Below are 27,349 nucleotides of genomic sequence, written 5' to 3'. Positions count from 1 at the left end.
CGAGAAGGCTGTTACTAGTCCCAACACACTAAAAACTCTGAATACCCTAGCTAAATACTCTGAGCAGTTTTGCCCTGCTTGTCTAAAAGCAAAGGCAGAACAGGCTGAACACCAGAGCCCGTGAGACTGATGAAAGAAAGAGAGAGCAGCTTCATGGAGAAAGACTGGAATGGCTCTTCGCAGCCTGGGGGAGAGGAGGGAGTAAGAGGAAATGGTATAAAGTGGTACCAGTTACAAAGGGAAGTAAACTGTCTCAGAATGTAGAATATGAACATATATTTAACAGTATATTTTAGAAGTTACTCTTCCAGCAAGAATAAACACTAATGAAGCCTTTTTTCCTTCAGGTACTTGTCCCACCTCCACAGAAATACCAACTCCCTTCAAGGATTCTCTGCCGCTTTCTCTTACAATTCTGACCCATTCTCCTTATGTCACCACAGCTCCTCCCCCAGTATCTCTATTTTTTGCCTTTACTTCGTCCTCTCATTCTTCTAAAATGATATTCTCTTTCAGGTGCCTCCCTGCATCTTGTGGGTGGTTTTAAAATATCTGTGTATCACCCAGCCAAACACATCACCTAAACTATTAAGTAGTCTCTGCCTCTGTAGGGGTATTCACTTCGGAGTCTCTCCTTGACCCAGCTACCAATTTCCACACAGCTCCTAGATACTGAATGTATTTGAGACCTTGCCTTTCTGTCAAATTGGCTCAGAAGTTGAAAAATTATTGAAGGACTGAGCTGAACTAATGCAATGGGCAGGCAGTGCCAACCCTTGCAATACTATGTTAAAAAAAAAAAAAAAAAAAAAAAAAAGAACAAAAAATCACATCAGGCAAACAAGTAATTGAGAGGGGCTCACTGAGATCTGACTTCAAGGATATCCCAGTAGGAGAGTAAACATTAGGTATTTGTTTGAGTAAATAAAAAGATACCAAAAGTTACATTGGACAGGAGCAACGAACTTCCTTTGTAACGTAGGAGAGCGCTACCCTGCAGCACTGTTCCACCACTAGTTAACACAGGAGGGGGAAATGTCTAAATTACAGCATCTACAGAACCTCCAACATCTCCTTCACATATCTTGCACTGGCACTGCCAAAAATAAGATACTGAGTTAAATGAACCAATAAGGAACAGGACTTTTCCCACTTTCCTGAACAAAGTACACAGATTTATATGGACCAGTACATTTCTTTGATCCATTTGCAATTTGCATTATTATTCCATGTACAGAAACTTTTTTCCCAACAGTTACACAGAGCCATTTTTTTCTCCCCCCAGAAAGATACGTGTGACTTCTAACAGACTGTCAACATTAAAGGCTAAAATCTCACCCATAAAAGAATGAGTGCATGGGAAACAGCAAAGCACACATCCTGAAAAGCCTTGGCAATATGTCTCCATGTAGGGGCACATCAGTTCAGCTCCTATGCCTGTTCAACGCCCGCCCTTCCTACTTTAGAAGAAAAGCTGACACATCAGAAAGTTGTCCATTTTTTTGCAAGTATATCAGCTATTACAAAAATCATACTACCTCTTCCTGCAAAGCATACATCACTCAAACTGATATTAACTTTAACTTTTTTCATACTGCCCAAATCATATGACAATAAGCGACTTCAGATCTCCTGCAGGAAAACTAAGCTGGTTGGGCCAGAGATGAGAGACTTGTATTCTTACCATCGCCACTCTCAAACATTTGTTCTTCTGATAGATGTTATCTTGACACTCACCCTTATGATGATGATAACTTTTATTCAGATAGTTTCAAGGTGTATTTTTAAAGGAGATGGGGCTCTAAGCTGTCTTATTCTTCATATTTTGTCATTGCTATTTGTGGATGAGACACTAATGCTTTATACTCAGAATACTACGTAACTTTCTGTCTCCCTTCAGGATGACAGGTTTCACTTCCACGGCTGGCCTTGAAAAGCCAGCTAATAAAATGTGGCACCAGGATCACATCCATTGCATGGCAATGAAATGAAATGCCTTTAATCAGTCAAGCTTCTTTAGAACAGATGAAATTAGATTTAAATTAGATTTAGGATTTGCAGTTAAAAATATTTTGGTCTGTCAATCAAGCCGCAGCCAATTAGTTAGCAGCATACAAATTTTATTTCTAAAAAATATGTGCAAACACATTACAAAAGTAGGCAAACTAAAATTCTTCTTTATACTTCCAGTTTTCTAACTGAAAAGGAGACTTTTAAAATCGTTCTGTATGTCTATGTACTGAGTTTTTAGAAATAACTCAGACTGGAGACCGTGATCCACAAGTGACAACATACACAAGTCACTGGAAAAGCCTGTTATTTAAAGAGTACAACTATTGGGCAGAATTGTTGAAAGCAACATTGTCTAATTAAGCAGCAGCAACCTGACAGAAATGTCTTCGCTGCCGCTTCAGCCTCAAACATTTAGAGTACCTCCCATTGAACGGAACAGAAATACGGGCAGTTCGGCGGCGAGGATGAAGGGTTGTCAATACGGTGACATTAGCATGCACTTTTGATTTTCTCCAACTAAACATTATTAAACACTTAGTTTAATAAACTGAAACAATTTTGCTGCTGTAAGTGGTAATATCAGGATATCGGATGAAGGGAATCTGTAACAGAATGGTAATGAGGCCGCAGTATTGAATTTTCACCATTAAAATACCCAGCTAAGTTCTCAGTTTTCTCCTGGACTTTCACTGGAGAGAAAAATGAGCCCAAAACCCCAGGTATAACCTACTGATTTCCTTTCACCAATCATTTGGAAAGTACAGCAGCCATTGAACTGGGAAAAATGCCTTTCTATGTATCAGACTTGAGGTATCTAATGTTCTTGCCTACAGCTGTATGTTCAAGTCTTGACAGAGTGAGTTGTTCATGCAAAGACATATCACCCTCTCCTCATCTCCGTAGGGCTCCTGCCATACCAAAATTGCTGTCTATATACTGACCCACGTTGTTTCATAGTTTCCCTCTGTGCTGGTGGTCTTTAAGGGTCCTTCTGTTGTCTCTTAACCTGCAGGTTCTCCAGAAGCTGTCCGTACTGATTCTACACTGCAATAACCAAAACAAAGTCCGCAAGTAGAGCTCCTAAGCACTATGATAATACTGTAGAGTTTGGTTAAAAGAATCACAATTCTATGTTTTTGGATTTATTTATTTAATTTTGCACTCATGGTTTTAAAAAAAAAATATCTGCCTAATACACAAGAAAAGTCTGCTTCACCAAAGTTCACCACAGAAATGGAAGTATTATAAAGATATAAATAGTGAATAAGTAATTATCTTTCATTTTATCCTTCAAGACAAAAAGGACTTAAAAATTGCTATTTTTAGGAGCAAGTCAACCTCAGTCTAAATCAGTAAGATTGCATCATGTATTACCTTCTTGAATTCAGAGACCATTATGTTTGGTAGCAGGCAGCTTTGTATACATTTTGGTCACTATTTTTTCTGTGTTGTTTTTTACACAGCTTCTCCTTTATTCTTTCTTTTTATATTTAACACAGAAAAGACTATTTTGTTTCAGGCAGGGGAAGAACATACCCTTACTGTAACTATCAATATAATTACCCTGTTATCCTACATTTTGGTATATACATTCCTCTCCAGAATTAATTCAAGTCACCTTTGTTACCGTATCCACAGCCCTTACATCAAAGTAGAAGCAAGAGACCTTATTTATTTATTTTAAAATCAGATCTGTGCTCCCAGTTGGTGAAACCGAAGAATAGAGCAACAGCTCTTCATCACATTTTGGAAGGTGTTTTGACCTGCGCGTTATTGCCAATACTGTGAGTGTCAGCGCACAAGTGACAAAAATAGCAGCAATATCTTTTTATTGATACTGTATTCACATTATCCCCCAATGTTAAATTTATAGTTTTCCCTAGAGAACGGATATTATATTCACATCCCCACCATCACAGCTGTATGAGGATTGTTCTGTAGGGCCAATATCAATCACACCATATGTTGTCCTGAAAAGCAGATAGCGCAGACAGGTCACCTTACCCTCTGACCTGGAGATTAGAGTTTAATTATGGACACAGGCTCCACCTCCTTTGTTTTCGATTGTGTAATAGCACAAAAGAGGTTATAAATATTCAGAAACTATCACTTTTACCTTCTCTGTGCTTTCCCCTCACCCTGTCTCCAATTCTTCTGATACTGATCCTTTTAACAGTACAGAGAGATTTTGCTTCTGTCCTGAAGCTGTATCTCCTCTAGCTTTTGATCCAACAGCAGTGGCCATCTCCCAGCAAGCACTCAGTCACTTGTAAATGCCTTTTTAAAGTCAATTCTGTTTTATAATGCCCAAGGCAAACAGCTATCAAAGCAGCTTTCTCCACCTCTGTCCCATTATGCTAAAACCAGCGTGGTGAGAATGGAAGGCTTAGACTTCACATAATCCCAGCAAGCACACAACAAAAAAGATGAACTCAAAGAACACTAAAGGGTTCAGATCCCTGTGCCACTACTGATTTCCTGTAAAATCTCAGCTAATCACTAAGGTTCATAACCAAAAACATATTTAAGCATCTTATATAGGTAGTAGACTTGCCACTGAAATCAATGGAAATATAAACATTTACATATCTCTGTGAACCTGACCCTTCAGTCCTTCCATGTCCCTTCTGTAAAATGAGGATAACATTATTCTTTATCCACCAGAGATAGAGAAAACAGATACTGAAAATTAAAATGTGCTCAGATTTCACTGTAGTAGAAAAACAAACAAAAACCCCCCACATGATAAATGGGAGAAAGCCTTAAAACTGGGGGAGGAGGGAGCTGGGGGGAGGGAAGCATAGATGGACTTGGTGACGTGTTAGTCTTAAGTGTAAACCTTCTCAGATACAAAGGAAGGATTCTAACTTCAATCATGCCTTTATCTTATTGCTGCTTTTCTGGAATGTGCTGCCCTGAATCTCCCCGCAGTCAGGCAGTATATGATACAGCAGATGCTGAACCTTTTAAGTCTTTGACAGTTACGTTTTTTACATAAATTTTACGATTAAGCCCAACCACTTTGTTTCGTGTTTACGTTGCTCCATTTAGATAAACATGCTTCTTCAATGCGAACACAGAAGCAAAATACTAAAACTAATTCAGTTTTGCATTATTTGCCTGGTAACTTATTTTCAGGGGATCCTGAACATTTTTTAGGTCTCTGAGGACAAGGGATAGAGATCCTTAACACACTTCCTTAGACCAAAGAGATACCCAGGTGCCTTCCATTGAGGTGTGCGTGCTCTGCTGCAGGCAGCAGCGAGTGAATTGATGTCACCTTCTGTATCATTTCCCTTAGCAGAGTTGAGGCAGAGTATGCCAGCAGCAAGTCCCGTTCTTCAGTGAGCTCAGCTTCTTCAAAAATTCATAGGGCAAAAATCTAGTGAAAATACTTTTAGAAGAGCATCTGTTACAATCTATGCTTACTACAGGTAGCCAGCTTTCTAGAGAGTTAGTGGATAACCCAACAGTGGCTTAAAAAGGCATCTTGTCCAAAATAACACCCACTGCAATGATCGCAAACAGAACACAGGTGAGGAAGACACAGCAAGCCCAGATCCTGCTCAAGTGTTTTGGGGCAGCATTTAGAGTACACTGGCATGCTTTGTCTGGCAGGATCACACCACCACTTTTCTGCTAATATTAGACTCCAAAGAAAATTCTCCCTAAGCTCCTGCCTTGACTCTGCTTCTATACAGAAAGAAAAAAAAATATAGAAAAAAGAAAAAAAAATCAATTTTTTTTTTGGTGTAGTGAAAAATCCTTTTTTCTTCTATAGTAATGAAAAATCACTATAGAACATTAAAAATGAAACTTGATCCCAGAGACAGCAATGGGAGATGGGGCCAACAGCAGTGTTTCAATGCAGCCAGAATTTGATACTAATTAACAGCAATGTAAGAAATTAAAGGGTAAATGGACCTATTAGATTATCTACTAAGTACACTGTCCATAAAGAAACAGCTTGTCTAACAGTCAAATGATGTATCATATGGCACAGTCACTCTGAATCCCAAAGCTGTCCATCTTTAGAGGCTGTAGCGTTTCTTAGTGAACATTAAGCCAACACACAGATTTCAAGGCAGATGGAACGCAGCTTCCAGGAACTCAGTTTGCAAAAGATTAAGGGGCAAATAATTGGGCCCTTTCCACAGCTGGATCACAGTTAATCTTGGGGTGCCAAAACAGGATTTGAAATGGATCCATGGCAGATTCGTTTTTGCTCTTAAACTTTCTTGTACTTTTCCACAGCGTCATCATTTCAGCGAAATCAGTCCATCTGTTTCACTACCCAAACCAGAAGGTGCTGATGTTTTCCTTTTCCATTAAAAGCATAAACACATGATGTATGAAAAATTCATAATGAGAATCAGTGGTGATACAGCCAAAGTAAGAAAACAGAACATACCATGGAAATGTCCATGCGCTATCACAAAAAGTGAGGGCGGGACAGTTGCCCAGTGGCTTGTTATTGTGAAAACCTAACGCAAGCCTCCTATGAAACGTACCGCTAGCATGCATTTCATCAGTTAGAAATGTGACTTCAAGAAACCACTTAGCTTCATTTATTAAGAAAACCAACCTTTACTCCCGATAGGCAAAAAACCATCGGGATAAAGTACTAGATGCAGGTTTCCTGTACACCGTGCTGCAGTAATTAGAATTAAGGAGAAAGTGTGCTCTGGTGGAGCGGGCAGGGGAGTAGCGTGCTCTCCCTGGGCTCTGGCACCACTGCAATGTTTGTCCTTGGAAATGCAGAACTTTTTCCAACAGTGGCTCTACTTCAGAATAACAGGCTTGTTTGAGGGGTGCCAAGGGGTGTTCATAATGAGCTTTGGAAGCCCTGGCTGAAAGAAGAAACTATTAACTATTGTAGAAGTCATTTTAATGAAAAAACAGGACAGCTATCCCAGGAATATGCTATATCATTTTCTTGAGAGAACTCAAGTCATTATGAATAATAAGGATTTTTTGCTTGAGGAAAGGCAATATTCCAAAAAAATGTGTCTAATATTCATAGACTGAATTTGAGAGAGAGACTGAATCTCACTGATCTACAAAGGACTTTTAAGGGAACACCATCTGTGCTGACTAGCTGCAATTATTACTTGTCTTTCCTCCTATTTCATTATAAGTCATGACTTCTTTGCTGTAACATTAGTATTTTAGTTGCTTCTATGTATTACAAATAGTTTTTCCTTAGTAATATACAAGAATTGTGAAGTCCCTAAACCACTAAGTGTCAGAAGTCGTAGAAGGGAAAAGCTTACTCTACACTTGCTCTGTATCTTTCTTACACTCTTTCCCTAAATATCTGCTACCGATCACTGTCAGAGGAGGATGTTCAGCTAGATGAATCATCTCATTGAGCTAATACTGCACTTCATCATCATTTACAGCCCAGAGCAATGGGGGTTTATGCCTATCCAGACTTGCTAGGTGGTTAAAACAGACAATCGCTTCTGGATTTGTTCTTTCAGTCTGCAGAAATATGTTAGCAGACCTAATGGCTTAAAGGGGAGGGCAGGAACAAATGTAAAACTTCAGTGCAGTATTTTGCTGCCATAGGGTAAATACAATACAAGCTTATTTCGGACAAAGCTCACCAGTAACTAAAAATGCCAGCTACATGATGGGACTGTGCTTTTTGCATCTTCCAGGTATCTTCTGACAAAGTTTTCACCCCGCTTTCCCAATGCATGAAAACAAGTTGGATTTTATTCTGCACCCCGTGTTAAGTAGGGAAGCGAAACAGAAATGAGTCATTCAAGCAGCTCAAAGACTCTCTTTGAATACTCCTCCTGCAGGTCAAGTTCTCAATGCTCAGTATTAGAAACACTGGATGTAATGGGGACAATTGAAGCAAATCACCAAAGTCCCAATGGCCCTTCATCTATAACTTGTAAACAAAGCAAATAGATACAGAGGTTAATGAAAACGATTACTGAGGTTGATAATGTAATTTTCACAATTCTAAAGCTATGAGTTACAAAATAATTACTGGCACAAAGACCCATGTAACCTTAACTGGTGTTGTATAAGACCAGTTCTGATGGAATGAATAAATATAGCTCACTCACTGTATGTGGTCCAACTACAGTAAAACCACTAATAAAAATTAGCTTCCTTCCAGCACCACAGCCTATAAACATACAGACACTCTGCAGTGATTGACATTTTGTTGCCTAACTAACAACGAAAGAAAGCTGAGCAATTCTGCAGCCTGGAGATGAAGAATCCACTTTAATTTGATCTAAAGTTCCTTAAATCTCTTATTTATAGGAGCTGTAGCATGCATTTCAGAAATCTTAAAGAAAATAAGCATCACTTGTGCAACAAGGGACTGTACTTAATATGAGAGCTAAACCTAGAAATACTGAACTTAAATCCATTAATCAGAGTCCTAGCAAAGCAGGTAAGGATACTGATTGTTGATTATTCTCTATGTATCTGTGATTTAACAGATCAATATCTTTTCTTTCAAAAGTAGACACAGACATCTGAGGAATCCTCCAAAAAATTGAAAGAGCACATGGAAAATATAAGAATCATTATTCAAAGTATTGAGTAATACAGCAAGCACCACCAGGAAGAAAATTCTAAGTCCATACTACCACTTATAACACGCATAATAGCCTCAGGATATTTTCTCCCATCTCAGGACTGGTGACACTACTCTCAGTGTTCCTGTATTTTGTTTAAATTCTGCTTTGTGGGATTCAATGTCCTGCAGTGCAAAAATCAATATGCAAGCTCCACCTGCTGCTCGCTCTTTATTGCACTGCTAAAGTTGCAGCATCTACACAGGGTGATGGTGGATGTTTTGGAAACTCTTATAAAAGGTTATAAATGCTCTGACTCTTTTGAAAGGTTTCACCTAGTTTCTGACGTCATGCCTGATTTTCATACCCAGAATTACCTGTAAAAGCAATTCACCAACTCACCTAAAAACATTGTCAGAGGACATACAGTCAGCTAATCAGACCTTTATGTAGATACAGTTGTGAAATTATTTATGAAGGTAGAAAACTTAAAAGAGAAATCAGGTTAAAAAATCTTCAAAAATAGATAAAATATCAGTAAAAATAAATAAAGTTATTACACTTATACCTTGTTCTTAATGAAAGCACTGTCTATGCCATCAGTCATTAGTAGCACAGTAACAAAAGGTCATACTGATTTAATAACATGTTGCTTCCTACAATGAATGTTGCTACACTTCTGCAAGAAGTTTCATTTCAAGGGAAGAGTTTGTTGGCCTCTTGCTCAGTCATCCACATGGGAAACCAAGAGACTCGTAATTCCTGCCTTATGATCTCTCAAGCGGTTGTACTGTCATAAAACGCAGTCCAGAAAAATCTAGCCCATCCAGCCTCTCAATGCATCAGCACAAATCCTCCAGAAAATAAGGGCATTTGAATTTTTTTCAGGCATGCTTTGATTTCACAGTTCTAGACTTGTACTTCTGAGTACTTTTGTTCCAATTTTTTTGAATCCTTGAAAAAGAAAAATAAAAATAAAGAGAAACATCCCAAATACTCCTGTACGACAAAATGTAGAAAATCAATGCCATTTCCTTCTCAGCATCACCCACCCTCAGCTGCAGCTTGCTCAGTAAAACAGCAGGGAGGTGAAAGCCTCTAAAATGGCAGGGTTTATTATAAAAATTGATGCTTTCAGTAGCCTTAGCAAAGAATGACTAACACAGAGACGGGTGCTGTATTTTGAAATTAATGAGATAGTATCAAATAAAGACATTCCAGCCTTACTTTCTTTATAAGAGGGAAAATATTGCAGTTTTCCTGTTCCAATAGATCTGTTACTACAGCATTTGTGAAATTTATAAACATCCGATAGGGTTTTTTCCCCCACAAAACCCCTTGAATATTCTGAAATATCCAAGTTGATCTACTGCATAGTTTTGAAGTATTGTTTTAAGGAAAATGGAAATAATACTATGTGACATGGAGTCACTAGAAAATAAAAGACATATAAACAGGTTTATCTTGTCCCTGTTTAAAGAAAGCTGGTGAAGTATAAAATAACAGAAATTTTAAGATCACAAGAATATTCTCAAGACTAAAAGCTGACCTACCTTCCAATGAAGATGAGTTCATACCATCAGTGGTCAAGAAAGGGCCTGTACTATGACCTGTCAGACTGAAGTCAAAGATAAATCCAGGATCTATTCTAGCATGAGTTGCACAAAAAATTTTATGCCAAAAAAATACAGCAGGATTAGAAATTGCCTGAGTGCCTGCTATTCAGCAAAGGTCAGAATTTGAGCACTGATTAGTTTATGCTGCTACACGGATAACTGATGAGTACCCAGAGGATTTCAGAACAAATAATTAAAGTGTTGCAAGAATATAGGCCAGGGCAAACTGCAGCAAAGTTGGGGTTTTTTCAGTGACCCTGGTACTGGGAATTTCAAATTGTTTCTCAGGTTCTGTTCAGTCTGTATAAGACTATTACAGCTGTACCAGAAGCTATTTATCCTTAAAGTACAACTTAATTCCTCTAAACACCTCTCCACAGGGCCTGGAACATGGCTGAACTTAAATATCACATTCAGTGAGACACAAAGGATAAAAATCATGTGACTAAACGAAACAGCAGAGGAAATCAGCCGTGGACTCCCTAGTCAATGGAAAGCTAAGCAATATGGTCAGTGAAATGTAGGATATGATTCACTTCATCCTACAGCTGCCTAAAATTGCACAGCTGAATCACGCCCTAGGAATGCCTGTTTCTCTACTGTTTATAGAGAGCGCCACAGTAGACAGAGACTGTAGACTCATGGCCATGTGAGACAGATGCCATCCACACAATCGGAGCTCACATTTTCAGTTCAGCAAGAGTAGAGTCAACCCAGGGTGGTAGTCTTTGAAGCACCGTCTTGGAACTCACTACCATTAAGAATGGGATGGCAGTGTGGAGCGTGCTGGGTTTGGCTGGGATAGAGTTAATTTTCTTCATAGTAGCTAGTATGGGGCTGTGGTTTGGATTTGTGCTGCAGACAGTGTTGATGACACAGGGATGTTTTCGTTCCTGCTGAGCAGTGCTTACACAGAGCCAAGGCCTTTTCTGCTTCTCACCCCACCCCACCAGTGAGTAGCTGGGGGTGCACAAGGAGCTGGGAGGGGACACAGTCGGGACAGCTGACCCCAATGACCACAGGGATATCCCATACCATATGATGCTCAGTGTATAAAGCTGGGGGAAGAAGAAGGAAGCAGGGATTTTGGGAGTGATGGCCTTTGTCTTCCCAAGTCACCATTACGTGTGATGGAGCCCTGCTGTCCTGGGGATGGCTGAACACCTGCCTGCCATGGGATGTGGGGAATGAATTCCTGGGTTTGCTTTGCTGGTGTGCGGCTTTTGCTTTACCTATTAAACTGCCTTTATCTCCACCCACGAGTTTTCTCACTTTAACCCTTCTGACTGTCTCCCCCATCCCACCAGAGGAGAGTGAGCAAGCATCTGCGTGGGTCTTAGCTGCTGGGTGGGGTTAAACCACAACATGGGGGGAAGTGATGGGGTTGGAGGATTAACAATTTTTCAAATTTGCAACCCTGTTAATTTTTTTTAGAGTTGAGATGTACCCCTGTAGAGCAAATTTAAGCCTACTGTCAACAGAGTTGCTAAGCGTACTGGAAATAACATCTCCATCCAGATAACATGTGCTGGCATTAATGGAATGTGGATCACCTGCCTCAAGTACACATTGAGCCAAGTGGCAGAAGGAGAAAGATCTACTTCTTTAAGAACAGACAGTAGACTTGTGCTAGAGTTTTCTGTGATTTTCTTGCAGCCCAGAAAGCCAACCGTGTCCCGGGCTGCATCAAAAGAGATGTGACCAGCAGGTCAAGGGAGGTGATCCTGCCTCTCTACTCCACTCTTGTGAGACCCCACCTGCAGTACTGCGTCCAGCTCTGGGGGGTCCCAGTACAAGAGGGACATGGAGCTGTTGAAGAGAGTCCAGAGGAGGGCCACAAAGCTGATCAGAGGGCTGGAGCACCTCTGCTATGAGGACAGGCTGAGAGAGTCAGGGTTGTTCAGCCTGGAGAAGAGAAGGCTCTGGGGAGATCTAATTGCAGCTTACCAGTACCTGAAGGTACAGGAAAGATGGTGAAGGACTGTTTATGAGGGAGTGTAGTGACAGGACAAGGGGTAATGGGTTTAAGCTGAAGGAGGGTCGATTTAGATTAGATGTGAGAAAGAAATTCTTTACTGTTAGAGTGGTGAGGCACTGGAACAAGTTGCCTAGAGAAGTTGTGGAGGCCTCATCCCTGGCAGTGTTTAAGACCAGGATGGATGAGGCTTTGGGCAACCTGGTCTAGTGGAGGGTGTCCCTGCCTATGGCAGGGGGGTTGCAACTAGATGATCTTTGAGGTCCCTTCCAACCCAAACTATTCTATGATTCTATGATTCTGTGATTAGCTGCTAGTGTAAGAATAAGAGATTGTCATCTCTTCCCAAAGTTCAAAGGAGAAAAAATAGTCACAAGGAACCTGGGATGAGGTGAAGGGCAGAGTCCTAGACAGAAGAAAACTGAAGAACAGGCCAACAGGGAGAAGGGCAAGGTCACATATGAGAAACAACAAAGAGGTATTTGCTCATGCTGTTAGGCCACCACTCTTAGAGAGAAAAACAGAGTGGATTTTATAAACATTGAGCCACTAGCTTTAGAACTTTTTTTTTTTTATATGTTCGCATATTTTTATATACTAATTTTGATACTGAAGGTATATCTTTAAGACAACTCAGTACGATGTCAGTAATTCTTTACTATCAACGCTTGGCTGAGCCTTCAAAAAAAATTTTTAGCATAATGGAGGAAGGAAATCTGTTGGTTCCTAAAGCAGATGAATGCAGTAATAAAGATGAAACAATATAATTATTCAGAAAGATTTCAGCAGAACAGGTAAGTGATCAATTTTATCTAAAATCTTACAAAACATGAAGTGGGATTTCTTATATACTAAGTGCTAAAGTTAAGCACTTAATTAGACTGTCAAATCTAGGAGGACCAGAAGTAGATTAAACTTTGGATACTTATACATAGTGATCAGCCACTGCAGTGCAAAGGAAAGATTAGATGATCATAACTAATCTAAGTTTTAATTAAAATTTAAAAACAGACAGGTTTTGCACTGGCCACAAGGGAGAAAAAGCTGTGTTCCACTGAGATGGGTTCAAGCATATTTTCCTCATTTCTGAACTGAATTTGGTATCCAGTCTTTCTAATGCTATTCTCAGCTTTAAGAAAATTCTCCCATTTTAAGCAACTCACACATAGGACCTCATTCCATTTGTATTTATTGACTGGTGGAATTACCTCACAGGTTAATAAGATGTAACTAAGAAGCTTTTAGTGTTGATGAACATTTTGATTTTAAATTTTAAATCAGTGTATTTAAAATACACTGAGCATTCACTGCCCTCTTCTCAAGCCTGCAGGAAGTGTCCGAACAAAATTCACTCTGATGCAAGGAAAGGGAAGAATGTTTTGTCACCATCTCTCTCACATATATGCAAACACATGCTAATGCCCAGTCTTGCAGAGATTTTCCAGTGAAGATTAGTGGTAATGTCAGAACTATAACTCAAAACATAAGATAATGCATTTTCCTTCCTATGTAAGGCTGATTGACTTATTCATTATGATTTCATTAGATGGTGAGTCGAACTCTTCTTCTATTTATAAATTGTTTCAAATTCCTTTCTGACTTCTGTAAAAGTATTCATTATTCATAAATATTTTATGAAGTGTTTAGGTGAACAATTTTAAACTTAATGAATTTTTTAATCTCTGTTTCTTTTTCCACTGGGAGTAACTGGCCCAAGTCACATAGAACTGACCTTAGCAAATCCTTTCAGCGCATGGTGACACTCATTAAAGTTAGTATATGTAGAGTTTTTTCTGAAATGAGGATAAATATAATAAGCCTCTCAGGTTAGAAATTTATGGATGACGAATCTCAAATATTGCTTGAAGAGTCTAAGTATTATCTTCAAAGGGGAAAAGTCCAAACCGTTAAAATTTTGCCTTTATTGCACCAACCCTCCTCCTAGATACGAAGAGGTTGCTGGCACTCCGTGAATGTGCTGTACAGAAAATGTGCTTATAGGAGCAGGAGATGAAGGAGGTTGGGAGCCTGAGAGTGGGGACGCTGTCTAGAAATGACCTTAGAAACAAGTGAAGCAAAGTTTCAGGAGGGCTCCGTATATCAAGTGACCAGCTCAGGTCTCTGCGCAGGAGCACAATGCCCGCGTGCTTCCCCCGTGCGGGGGTGAGGGTGGGTGGGTAACAGCAGGGAGACCCCATGGAGGCAGGGAAGTGCTGCTCTTCCAGCTAACATTTGGGGGGTAGAAAACATAGGAGATTAAAGGAGGTGTCTTTTTTTTTTTTTTTCAATTATATCTTGCTTATATATTTACACTGCTGCTTAAATGGGAAAGCAGAAATTTTACAGAGAACCAACCTATCTCATGAAAAGTTACAAAGAGGAAAGGTATGTTGCTCAACAAAATAACTAACCTTTTAATCACGTAGAGTTTTGATTTAGGAGGGGTTTTTTACATTTTTTTGCAGTATTAGCTAATAAGTCCCTCTAACATCTTGAGTGCGACTATTAGCTGGATGCCTGCCAAAACCTAATAACTATACACAAAATTAAAAGCTTGATGTTTGACATTATATTGAACGTCACTATTAATAATATTATCAGAAACGAGTGTAGTACTGTTAGAGTTTACATGGAAAGACCTGAAACTCATCAAACTACTTGAAATAGCTGAGCTGGAGTTCTAAAGTCTGGTGGACTTTCTTCAGTGTCTCAATTTTTTTTCTGAACTCCAGTTCCAGATATTGGATCAAAAAAATGAACACATAACCTAGATGTGGCCACACTGCTTCTGACTAGAGGGGGATAATACTCTCCTTTGAACTGCTTCCTATTCTCCTAATGTAGTCCAATACACACTATTAGAATAAATTCTATTTTATTATTTTTTTAGTATGCCAGGAAAGCAAGCCAAGAGGCACTCCTTGGGCCACATTACCTCTTTCATAAACTATTCTTTGAATTTAAGTACTCTTAGACGGCATTATTTTTCTCCATTGTTCTGCGAGCTGATTACGCTTTTGGTACAGATGCTCTCTTTCCTTCTCTACCCCTTACTTAATAGCAAGACAGTAGGCAAGTAAAAAGACTTTAGAACTGGTCTGGTCAAATGGTGTTGAAACTGGGAACACATAAGAAAAACTACTAGAAGGGAGAGTGATAGATGGACAGAGTGTGCTTCCATCTCTAAGAGAATGTTTTTATCAACGAAAAAAAGTAATAGAATAGTGAAGATGAAGTAGCATCTAAAGACTCAACACAGCTTTCTAGGAATGCATCCAACAACCAGAGGATGCTCAGGCAGGAATTTTGCCTCTTCAAAAAAGCAGGTGGAGCTACAAAAAACTAAAAGGGACAAAAAAGTAAGTTTCTAAAATACTGCACTCAGCAGCCTTACGCTTTCTTTCTGAGTCAGAGTTTTTGCATTGTTGGATAGCTCACAGGTAAAATAAGGAAAAGAAAAGCAATTATCTGACCACGCTAAAGAAATGTGAAAAAAAACTGCATTCAAAAAAACTTCACACAAACCTCAAAATGGGGTAAAGAAAAAAGAAGTAGTTTAATAGCTATGTGTTTGACATATGCTAAGTCAAACACAGGAGGAATATTCAAAGTCTTCCTAAAAGATTGGGGACACTTTAGTTAAATATGCAGTGCAGGTCTGTGCAATGCTTAATTAGAAACCAGACAGCAATAGGAATAAAAGACTCAAAATGGGGGGAAAGTCCTTTTTGCAATTTTAATACTGTGAGAAGCTGCAAAAGAGAAACTGAGCAATGGACAAGTGTCCAAGTGACAAGCAAGGGAAAGTACAATTTTATTATCATGAACTGCACTATCTATCCATGACCATACACATACGAACAAGCAAAACAAAACAGAAACTTGTGAAATGCAATGAGTATATGCTAAGAATCAGCATGAAAGAAAACATACATGGAATTAAAAAAGAGGTTTAATCTCAACCAGCCTTTGCGGGAAACTTGTTGATGTGTCAGAAGCATTCTGACAAAGATGTAAAATAAAGAATGAAAAAATTTTAAGCAACAATAGCATGTGTGTGTGTGTGTACATATATACATATGTATTTTTTGTGTATAGCAAAGGGAAAAAACTACTTTTGTGCTGTTTCATACTGATTACCAAACCAACTAAATTTCAGTCATACCATTGTGTACTGTGGGGGACATGATCTACTTATTGAGGTTTTGTATGAATAAGATTAAACCCATGATTTTCAAAAAGTAAGTCTAAAAGGTTCAGAATTTAGAGTACCTATTATAAAGCTAAAAATATGTCAAACACTAGGTGTCATTAAGAGTTGATATCTTAAAAGAATTTGAGGCAATGTAGATAGAGATAAAATCTGTAGATAAAGAAATGCAATGAACATAGAAATAGAAAAGGAAAACAAATTCCCTAGTAAAAAACAAATAAGGAGGAAAACACCAGTAGTGCAATGATAAAAAATGGTCTTATGTGGAATATGTAAATGTGCTATAATTGTAGTTTAATGGTACAAAATGGCATAATTAGTTTGGATATGCTATATTGTTATTCACAGTTTCCAAAAGTAGCGTTATACAGCAGCTGAAGAAGTAATCGCATGCTTGAATTGATATTTGCTGACATTCCAAGTGTGGGAACAACTGATAATGAACTGCAATTTCATTGCTGTGTTTTCAAGTGTGTTTTAAAACCATATTATGTACCCATATCACTTCAAGCCCAGTGTATGCCCAGTTCAATGGTCCTGTGGAAGGTGTTAATTTTTTTTAAAGGATGATCTAAGAGAATAAGAACAAAGTTCAGAGCCGCATGTGACATCATTAACAGGGCAGCATGTTAATGAATAACCCAAATACAAAGACTTTCTGCTGTTGAGCTGTTGCTCAGTCTGCTGCTGAGAACAAGGCCATCCAGAGGAGGCCTGGCGAGCTTGCTCATGAAGTCCAATGGGAACAAGAGACATCTTTGGTTTCTTCCACAGGAGGAAGTAACAGAGGTGCTCTCCGAATTTCAAAGATCAGAAAGAGACCAAACTGTGGAAGAGGCAGCACAGAGCGCTTCATGGAAAAGACTAAGCATTAACACAGATGTTAAAATCCACGAGGTGCCACAGAGATCTTCAAAACAAAGGAGGCAAAGCAGGAATTCATCGACAGCCCTTGATATTTGTGTTATATTACCACTGTGTTTCCTTTGGAAGAAAAGCTGTAAAGTTATGTGGGCCACAAAGAATTTCATTCATTCTGATCCCAGTTGGCAATCGTCACTGCTAGTTGACAGAAACATGAGACAAAGAGACATGCAGACCTTTTCTCCTTTCTATCAAACATATTAGTTAATGTGTTATGTTATCAAAAACACAAGTAAAATCTCTGATTGATCATTCTTTTTAAACAAAAAGAACATGATGCTATAGGGTTGACATACCTATCTTTCAAAAAAAAACCAATATTGAAACAATGCAAAATCAAAAACTTTTATACAACGGTGTTGTGAACACAGGTAAAACTAAATAGATATTAAAAAGTTTTCTTCTGTACTTGTTTTTTTGTAAATCATTCCCACAATACATAGAATCTGCTTTGCTCCTATAATCAATTTTTGTAATGCAAATACATTCTTCATAAATACCAGTTTCCTGGAAAGAACATTTTTCACAGGTGTCTTGTATGGCAAAGAACAAGTCAATGCCACGTCACATTATGTCTGAACATAAGGAACATATGTCCGAGCATACAAGGAACCAAACAGAAAAAAAAAAAAAAAATCTGTGCTGTGCAACATACATGAACTAATCCAGGTGTTCAAAAAGGGATTTCAAAGTGTATTCTTTCTGCTGCTTTATAAAATAAAACTTCTTGCTTTTTCTGAAACTCATTCTTAGTTTCTAAAGTTCTATTTAGGTTTTGAAGACCAAAAAATATCAGTGGTGCTTTAGCACTTAACAAAGGCAGGAATTTTTTGCAACCTTTTCAGTGCGTTATTGTCCATTGAGCCAAAAAGTTAAGGCAGTGTGACAGTGATACCAGGAGAAGGTAAATATGTCCAGTCCCAGTTGAGTTCCTCCAGCGTAGCATGTCATGGGGTTTATGCTTCAATTCCCGGCTTCAGCAGCCATCTAGGAAAAGAATTTGCTAAGCACACAGATGTCTGGAGCAAGCTGATGCCTGGGAAATTGGATGTAAACGCATTGCTCTATTCAGGTAAAACCATATTTTTTTCCTGAAGGCCAAAAGAAGAGCTTGCATTCCTTTATATCAATATTTGAATTTAAAGAAAAACCTGCTTTCTCCTATATCTCTTGTTTTCAGCCTTCCATATGCCTCCATAATGATGTGATAATCACCTTGCAAATGCAAGAACTGTATTATTCCTTTTAAGTTTATTTCAAAACTGAGCTTATAAAGGTTTACTTTCAAGTCCGTTACCTTCGTTGCAGTAACAAATGATACTTTGCCTTGAAAAATAGTCCTGACTGAAATATTTAGCAACTCTTTCGTAATTCACAAGCTGCATGTGACAAGTCACATTCATTTCAATTTTCAAGTTAACTGATTGTAAATCATTTTAGTTTTTAAAACAAATTTGCTGTAAGAGTATAAAATTATTTCTAGAAAAGTTATATTAATCACCTTACACTTAACTGGTTAAAATTAATTTAGAACTAACATTTTTTTTCTCCCTGTCTAGAGCTTACTGGGTTGCAAAGATGACAAACGAGGAAAAAAGTGCTGTTTTTTTTCAAATAGTAAATCTGTTGCCTATTTCCACAGCCAATGAGCCTCCAAAAAGTATCTTGCTGACTTGAGCTAAATGAATTTAAAGGTGTATTCTACTCTTTTTGGTTCTCCTAATAACAGTGTTGATATTAAAATATCTTAAACGGGACTTTCTTCATAATAGTGTAAAAGAGATTGCTTTCCTTGAAAGTAAAGTTTAGAACAAGAAGGTATTATAGCAAAAATTAAGTAGCAACAAGCATGCTCAGGAATCATTTAGTAATGACTCCAACTTACATAAACAAAACTGTTTTCCAAATAGGCATGCTGTATGGTTCCTGCAGTAAAGGGACAACATCTGTAATTAAGTGAAAATTTAAGTAAAACAGAAGACAGAAGCTAAACTACCGATTATTAGTCTAACATCCCTTGTTTCTAATACACAGTGTCCTTCTGGACTGTGCTAGAAACAGTGTCCACTAGGAACACAGCAAACACAAAAATACGACTTCTAGCTCGGGAGAACCATATGCCACCAACCATATAACGCTGAGAGGATACGAACGCTGCAAAATGCTTCTGTGTGCTTGAACTTTCCTTACCTTTTTTCCCTAAATAGGCACAGTAGCCACTGCCAGAGGCAGAATCCAAAGTCAGATGGGTTTTTCTTGTGACCCAGAGCACAAGATGTTCTGATGTCTTTAAGAAAGTGTATCCTCCAGGCTCCATCTCTGAGCTCTTCAAGTAATGCTCACTGCTATGGCAGACTTAGTACGATGTTATCAGCTGGTCTGAACCACTGGTTAGAAACTCTTCTACGAAACAAATGTAACCTCCTCTTGGAGTAAGCAAATTGAGAAATACCACTGATCTCTTTTATTATTGCTTATGCTGATGTTTCAAGTACTATTTATGCATTCACGCTTGAGTTATAATGTACCACAATTAGTCCTCCTATCTCATTTTCCATGCTTCTAATCTTATAGGTCAATCATCAGTGTGAAACTGTTTCCATAATCTTGCTGAGAATCTTAGTGATGCAATCACTTTGCTTTCATGATAGTACTGTTGGGACAAGAAGAAAATAAAATATTTTATAGCCTATTTAATGCATTTAAGTTAAAAAAAAAGAGAGAGAGAGAAAGTATATTGTATATTTAAGCTCAAACAGGAAAGTGCATAGATGATTTATCTTTCTTGGTATTTTTCAAGAAGTATCTTCTCCCAAGTTGGACAAGAGGACACAGAAGACCAACCATATGGATAAGTATTTCCATTTCCTTCAGGCACTACTCATTCACCCCTCTGTGTTGATATTTCCTTCATTGCCCTTTTCCAATGATTTAGTCCTAAGTAAACAGCATCCTTTTGATTGTCCTGTTTATCAGACAATGAGAAATGTTTCAGCTCCTCATAAATTATAAATTATAGCACTATCAACTTCAGAAGGTGATTCATCATGTTTCAGCAATCGTGAGAAGGGCTTTTCCCATACAGTCACATTTATAAAAACTGAATCTTCTGAAAATCTTCTACATGAAGGGTATTTTGAAGAATTTGACTGATTCAAGGACAGTGTGAGTGAAAATGCCATGAACAAGGGTATTTGAATGCTAACAGATCATTTCTTTGTGGGAAACTATCTAATATGCCAAGGCATTAATTTCTATCGTCAATCTACTGGTAGATAGTGTAGACGAAGGTAGACTCGATGTGTAAAGACAACATAAAAACTATATCATTATGCATCCTGAATTCAATTTTAGTCAAAGTCCTTCATTAAACAGATTATCATCAGGTGTGTCACTCATCTAAGCCTCTGTCATATGCTTCCATATCGCAGCAAACATTTTGAGCTGCCAGATTCACAAATGATATTTGGTATTCATATAATGTTGTCCTTTGTTTTATAGCACCTGACCATACAATCTTCCATCTGGATCTTGATTCAAATACAGGTATTTCTTAGAAGTGATCAGCAAATAGGAAAGAAAGGGGACATAAATTTTATGAGGCTTTCTATGTATTTTTTTTTTTTTAATTCTATGGAAATAGACGTCAACAGAATATTGCTAGAAAAAATAACAGATGAGTAATACTGCAAAAAGAGATCAAGAAGGAACCAAAAAAGAAAAACCAAGCCACATGAGAAAAATAAATAAATATGAACCTAGAAATCCACTCAAGTTAATAACCTCCAAAATATCTGGTCCTTAACTGTATATACATCTAATAAAAATAGAAAGTGTTCAATATAGACATTACTAAAAGTTTTGCTTATCATGGGACCTACTGTATAGCCTTCCAAGAGCAACTTGTCCTGCTGCTTACAAAAAGGAGAGAACGGATGCTGTCCCCTATCCTTTCCAAGGAAGGTGGGCATCACCAAGTAGAGCCAGCCAGTACTCTTTTGGAGAGGCCAAGAACAACAAGGTATTACATAGATAAAGAAAATAAAACCTCTGAAAAAATCAAGCCCTTTTCTTGAGGTCACCTGAAACATTTGTGTCATCTTGACAATGCCTTGCTTATCTATACTGCAGAAATGGTCCTGATGTTTTGCACACAATTTCCAGGAGAACAGCATTAACTGTGCAAGTGACCATCGCAGCCAGAAAACATGACCTAAGGGCTGGATGTAATACATCTGATAGCACAAGCAAACAGCAGAGTTTTCTCTGAGAAACCTGATGTCAGTAATCCATTAATGTGATAGCCTGTGTTCATTCTATTCCTTCCATATTTCTGTCCTCACTAAACACTTTAGAATTTGCCAAGGATACTGAGAAAAAAAAAAAAAAAGAAAAAAAAAAAAAAGAAAAGTGATTTTATCACATCGATCATTTGAACAAGAGCATTCTAGCATTCTATTATCTTTTACAGATATATTTAAGATTCTCTTCACTGGGATACCCACAGGCCACGAAAACTGCCTGTAAAAGTTTTGTATCAGTTCAAAGCATATACATATTTGTGTATGCACCTCAGTGTCATAAGTAAGAAAAGATAACAGCAAAAGTGCTTTCATTCTCCACCACAGTTTCAATCTGTGTGCTCCTTGTCATTCTCTCACTCTGAAAAAGTATGAGACAAGTCCAAACTTCAATGCCCAAGTTTTCTTAAAAGAAGCATACTGCAATTTACTGCAACAGGTACATCCAGGGAGGTGGCTTGCTGATAACAGAGATCCTGGGAAGGGCTGGTTTGTTGATCAGAGAAGTGCTTAGTAGGAGGAAGTCACCTCTATTCAGCTGAACTAATCAAAACCTTACGGTAGTCAGGGAGATGGAGACAGGTAAGCATCATTTGAGATGGCCTGGGGTATCTCATCAGCCTCTACACGTGCCCCTCCAGCAGGTCATGGGTCTCCTGCACGTCTCTCACCCCTGACATCCCCACGGAGGAAGCTTTACATAGGACTCATCACCGAGATTCAGGCGATGTAAATGAGTGCTGGCTGTCCACGCAAGCATGATCAATTCAGATATCAATTTAGGTGTCCTAGATGAATTTTCCCCCCCTTCTTCAGTGTATTCAGAGAGCAGATACTAGCTTTTCCACTCATAGAATGTTGCCCTGATGAAATAGTCTTTTCATAATTTTGCTTGCATAACTTAGCCTTTACAAAATGATAAGTGAAAGATCCACAAGTACTATTCGCATGCCACTGTTAATCAGCCAGGAATTACTACAATCAAGTTTTGCCGAGTTTGCTTCATGTAAATGGGCTGCTGGGCAGGAAATAAATCCCTGGAAATGTTTTGAATCCTCTAAATCAGTGGTTTCTAAACTAGAAGCCCAGCCTCTAAGTATAGTCATGAACTTCCAAGAAATCAATTTTTTCTCATAAACTAGCATTGTGCTAATACAATATTACCAGTTTGCAATTGAGATTGCAACTGGAAAATATTTAGGAACACACACACATACAATGCCAGTGCAAAATTAACCACTCTAACAACCCTCTTGGAACAATTTAGATTACAAAGATTTCTTGGCCCTGTGGCTGTCGACAACAGAGGAAATACATATATTTCATGTATTAACACCTACAGTTTTTTCACCTTATTGGCTTTCACTTTATCCAAGTTTTGATTTGCTAGTTCAAGTTATGCCATTCAGAAGCTAGAACATCCTTTCTGGCTTTGGAAAGAACAGTGAGATTAACTTCAGAAAGCTGAATAAAAATTAATAGCAACACAGTGGATGCAGCTTGTAATGAAATCAGAGCAGTTCTACTTATCTGAATTAATGAGAAAGTTAAGAACTGTTTCTCGATCACTAGAAGTTGTGTGTTTTCTGTCCATGCACCCTGAAATATGCTGTGGTGCAAAAGTTTACACAGCAAATTATTTTTCTTTCCTGCTGATTTATTTGTATGACACCAGCATTCACAGATGCTAAAATTTTATTGTACTGAGTGTCAGTCACAGATCTACACTACGTAGGGAGGAAGCACCTCTCCTGAAATTGCTTTGCCAGGTCCTCGTTGCAGATTCAGTGAGTCAAATCTTTTATTTTGTAAAGTCTTCACTACTGGGCCTGAAACACACTGTGTTCAAAAACCTCTGAAGACATCACCTCAGAGGGAGCGCAAAATAATTATAACCCCCTGTGCAAGTAACCCTGCTCCAGAGTTTTTACTATACCTCTGTGTGAGAGCTTCTCCAGGATGATCCTTAGGCGCTGAAGAACAGGGGGTGAAATGTCATATTTATAGGTGTCTATCACTGGCATTCGTTGACATCTCCCAAATATTCCATCTGCAGGAGAAAGAAAAAGAAAAGGAAAAATATACATTTCATTTTCTGAGAGGAAGAAATGCGTGAGGAGATATGCATTTCCAATGTATCCTAATTATATATTGAAGAAACCTTTTAAAAGACACTTTAAAAAGCTATCAAAGGACTACTGAAAGTCATGAAGCAGGGTATTTTCTATCAAAATAAATAAATACTGGAAAGAATATTAGTTGGAGGAAGATTCTATGGTACAAGTTATGCATACAGTTTATTTTATAAAGTAATTTCAGACTTCTGCCTCCCAAATCTTTTGATGTAAGACTTCTTTACTGACAATTCAGTGGGAAAAAAAAATAAAAAAAAATTAATGTTCAGTGCCTACTATGTTACAGATGAAAAGTGCAGCATCCAGAAATATAAATATTAATTTGCAGAAACTATGAGGATCTGCTGAAACACTTTTAATGCAGGAGCTGTGCGTTAGGCTTTGGTAAATGAGAACTGAATCCGTAATGGCTAGCAAAGGCTCATTTCAAGAAGTACCCTCTAACGAATGCAATAAAAGAAAGCTGCTCACGGAACAATGAGATATTAATGTGGCCTAATTTATTTAGCTCCATTCCATTTGTCTAAAATGACAGACTCTTCTCATCAATGTCTTTTCAAATCACACCTTCTAATTAATTTAGCTTCTTATTAGTCTTTATTTAGAGAATTGTTCATTTTCAGACAAGCTTCCTGCGTATGTGTGGGAGGAACAGGGAGTTCAAACATTCAAATTACCTTTCTCTCTTTCATACAAAAGACTAATTCAGAGCCTAGGTGCTTCACATACAATCTGACCATCTGCAATTCTAGGCCTCTGAGAAAGAAAGTGGTTTCATTTATTGTTCAAAACAGTTCTCTTCTATATAGTGATCCAAAGGAAGCAATTTAAATGCAACAAGTTTAATTAGCAAAATATTCTACTGCGGTACTAGTTTTAACACAGTAATTACTTCTGCTCTGATATTACATCTCTGCTCAAAAAGGATAGCTACATCAGATTAGCAGAAAATAACGGTAAGTATTAATTTGCAAACGTCCATTACTTTCTCTGCTACTTCACAGACCTAAAAGACTCCAAATGGGAACTACTGGCCCAGCTGTTCACTAAACACAAATAATGGCATAAAAGAAAATAAACCAATCCAGGATGCAGAAAAAGGGCATTATTAGCCTTCACTGTTAAACACAAATACCTCATTGAAATTAGCCAACTTTTGCTTTCTTTGCCTTTCCAATCCTCCTGTCACTTACAACTGCCACATTAAGTTAATCCAAATTAAAAACTTACCTCCAAGTCTAATTTTGTTGTTGGAAACTAGGTTTGATTTAGAAACCTCATACACAGATCTGGTTTGGTTTTCTGCCATGTAATGTATAAAGCAGCCTAACAGCACATTAAAATATTCATCTCCATTTAAAAACCTGTTGCCGTTGGAAATAAGCAAAGTATATAAATATCAGTCACTTGTAAATGGATGGATAACAGGAATAAATAAGGTCCTGATTCAGAAAGGAATAGAACATTTTAGTGCTTAGGAACAAGATTGTACAAAATGAAACATGACTGGAAATAGCCAGCTCTACTTTGGAGTACCACCGTTACTGGCTACAAATAATTAGGACAAAATCTATGTTTATATACACAATTAATATTCCATGATTTTTTTAAAGATAACATACCTTAAAAAATATTTATAATCTTATTTTACAGTCCATAAAAGATACACAGTCAGTATGAATTAAAGTTTTTTGTATGAAGTAACATTTAAAGATATCTCAATGGATGCAAAAGCTAATTCACTCACAAACTCTAAGAGACACCTATTTTTTTTTCCCTAAAACCTTCAGCCTACTGCCTTTGAATAGAACAAAACCTATTTAAATTCTAAAATTAGCAATTAGCACATGAGTCTGAGCTGCATTATACCATCTATCCAAAACCACTGCGACTGCTTAGGGAGAAACTGCAAGTTATTTTGGCTTTTGTACTTGAAATATGGGCATTATAAGCTTTGAAGAGGCTGCACTCACAAATAGCGCTCTGCTCCGCTAAATGCAGTCCGAGGAGAGTGGAGAAGGAGTAGTATGCCCCAAGGAGCGGTTGGCAAATACCATCTCCAAAATACAGAGGGTCTTTATAGTGGGGATTACAGTTGGACTGGAGTTGTGCAAATAGTAGATTTCATAGTTCAGTTCAGTAGCTTTTCTTAAAAAAAGTAGGAATTTTCCTAGGCTTTTCTATTTGTTTGGGGGGGTTTTTGGTTGGGATTGATTTGCTGGCTTTTTTATTTTTTATTTGATTGCAAGGTTTCTGTGGCAAGATTTAAAACTTAAAAAAAAATTAAATTGAGGTTGAGTATTCAATTTTCAGGGTACCTTTTAATTAGACCTTCTTAAAATTCATAGATTGGGGGGAAAAAGGCAGGGAAGAGTGATTTTACAAAAAAACTTTTGTAAAAGTTCCCCCTGTTTTTCTTTCCAAGAAATCTGTTTGACTGATATGGCCTAAATTCAGAAACAGCTTTGGTCCAGCACAAACCTCACTTCCACTTAAATTACAGCTAATGTTTAAAAACTGTCCAGCTTAGTCTGCCATGGACTACCCCAAAGCACTGTGCTCTTTACAGTGAATAAATACACGGTGTGTCTTTCCAGACCAGCTGCACCCACCCCAGCGCAGGGCGATAGGGGGCTGTTGCAGTGTGTCGGTGTCCGAGCACCCTGTCATGGACCCATTCGACCTCTCACAGCCTCCAATGAGCAAATTGCCCAAAGTTGTCATGAAGCAAAAAGGAAAATGGAAAAGCTCCCAGATTTTACAACAAATGTCATACGGCAGAGGAAGTTCAAAGCATGAGTGATGCTTTAATAACAGCCATCCACTGTGTGCCTATAGCCTTTAAGACTGTGTTCATTCTGAACTTTGATTAAAATTGTATTCTGAGAAGGAACGTAATATGCAAAAGACATCTGCTCTTTACACATGCCCAGAATGAGGGAAGGTTGAGAAAACTGATCAATATACACATATGATTGCTATTAAAGTGCTATCGGTTGCTAACTGTTAGCAAAAAGTAGTATCTGAAATTTCCATAGTAGCATCTTATAAGTTATACTTAGACCTGCAAACATCTGTGTTAACAGCATGGTAATGTTGACTTTTAGACGGCTTTTACATTTGTTTCCAAAGAAGAGACTAAAACAGAAGAATAATATACCCAAGGAGACAGTGAGATGCTTCTTTATATATTTGGCTATTTTGCTAATAGGTTTAGTATTTGAGAAAAAAAATGCAAGCGTAACTTTTTACAAGCTGCTATTGAAAATCTTGAATTTTGACAAATATATATTACAAAGTTAGGTGCTAAGATTAAAAGACACAAATTTAATGTAACCCAGGTGCCCAATAAAATCTCAAACAGTGGCAGATGAACCTCTTTTATTAGAAACAGCACCCTGAAGCATGGAACATGTTTTTACACTAAATATTTATCAACTTCTAGTGAAAAAAATTATAACTGATAGATTAAGCCATGAACAAGTCAAAACACAAGTTCTGAAATGGTGATTTTTGAGAGAAGTTTAGAAGCAAACAGAAAACTCCCATCTTAATTCATTATTATTACCCATTTGCCATGAATTAGTGGATTTTTATGACCTCTGTTAGCTACTGAGGAAGGAAACG

The 27,349-nt window shown here is 37.9% G+C and overlaps 1 protein-coding gene across 3 annotated transcripts in view; it reads right to left on the bottom strand.

Moving 5' to 3' along the window:
- PTPRN2 (protein tyrosine phosphatase receptor type N2) overlaps positions 1-27,349 on the bottom strand; it is a 674,941-nt gene that overhangs the window by 482,149 nt on the left and 165,443 nt on the right. For all 3 annotated transcript variants that reach the window (XM_075746622.1, XM_075746624.1, XM_075746623.1), the window contains exon 3: positions 23,524-23,637. In XM_075746622.1, the coding sequence (XP_075602737.1) occupies positions 23,524-23,637 (114 nt within the window). The remainder of the gene's footprint in view (positions 1-23,523; positions 23,638-27,349) is intronic.

Source organism: Balearica regulorum, chromosome 2, assembly GCF_011004875.1.
Source record: "Balearica regulorum gibbericeps isolate bBalReg1 chromosome 2, bBalReg1.pri, whole genome shotgun sequence".
In the NCBI taxonomy this organism is placed as follows: Eukaryota; Metazoa; Chordata; class Aves; order Gruiformes; family Gruidae; genus Balearica; species Balearica regulorum.
This window is presented reverse-complemented; position numbering and strand designations above follow the sequence as displayed.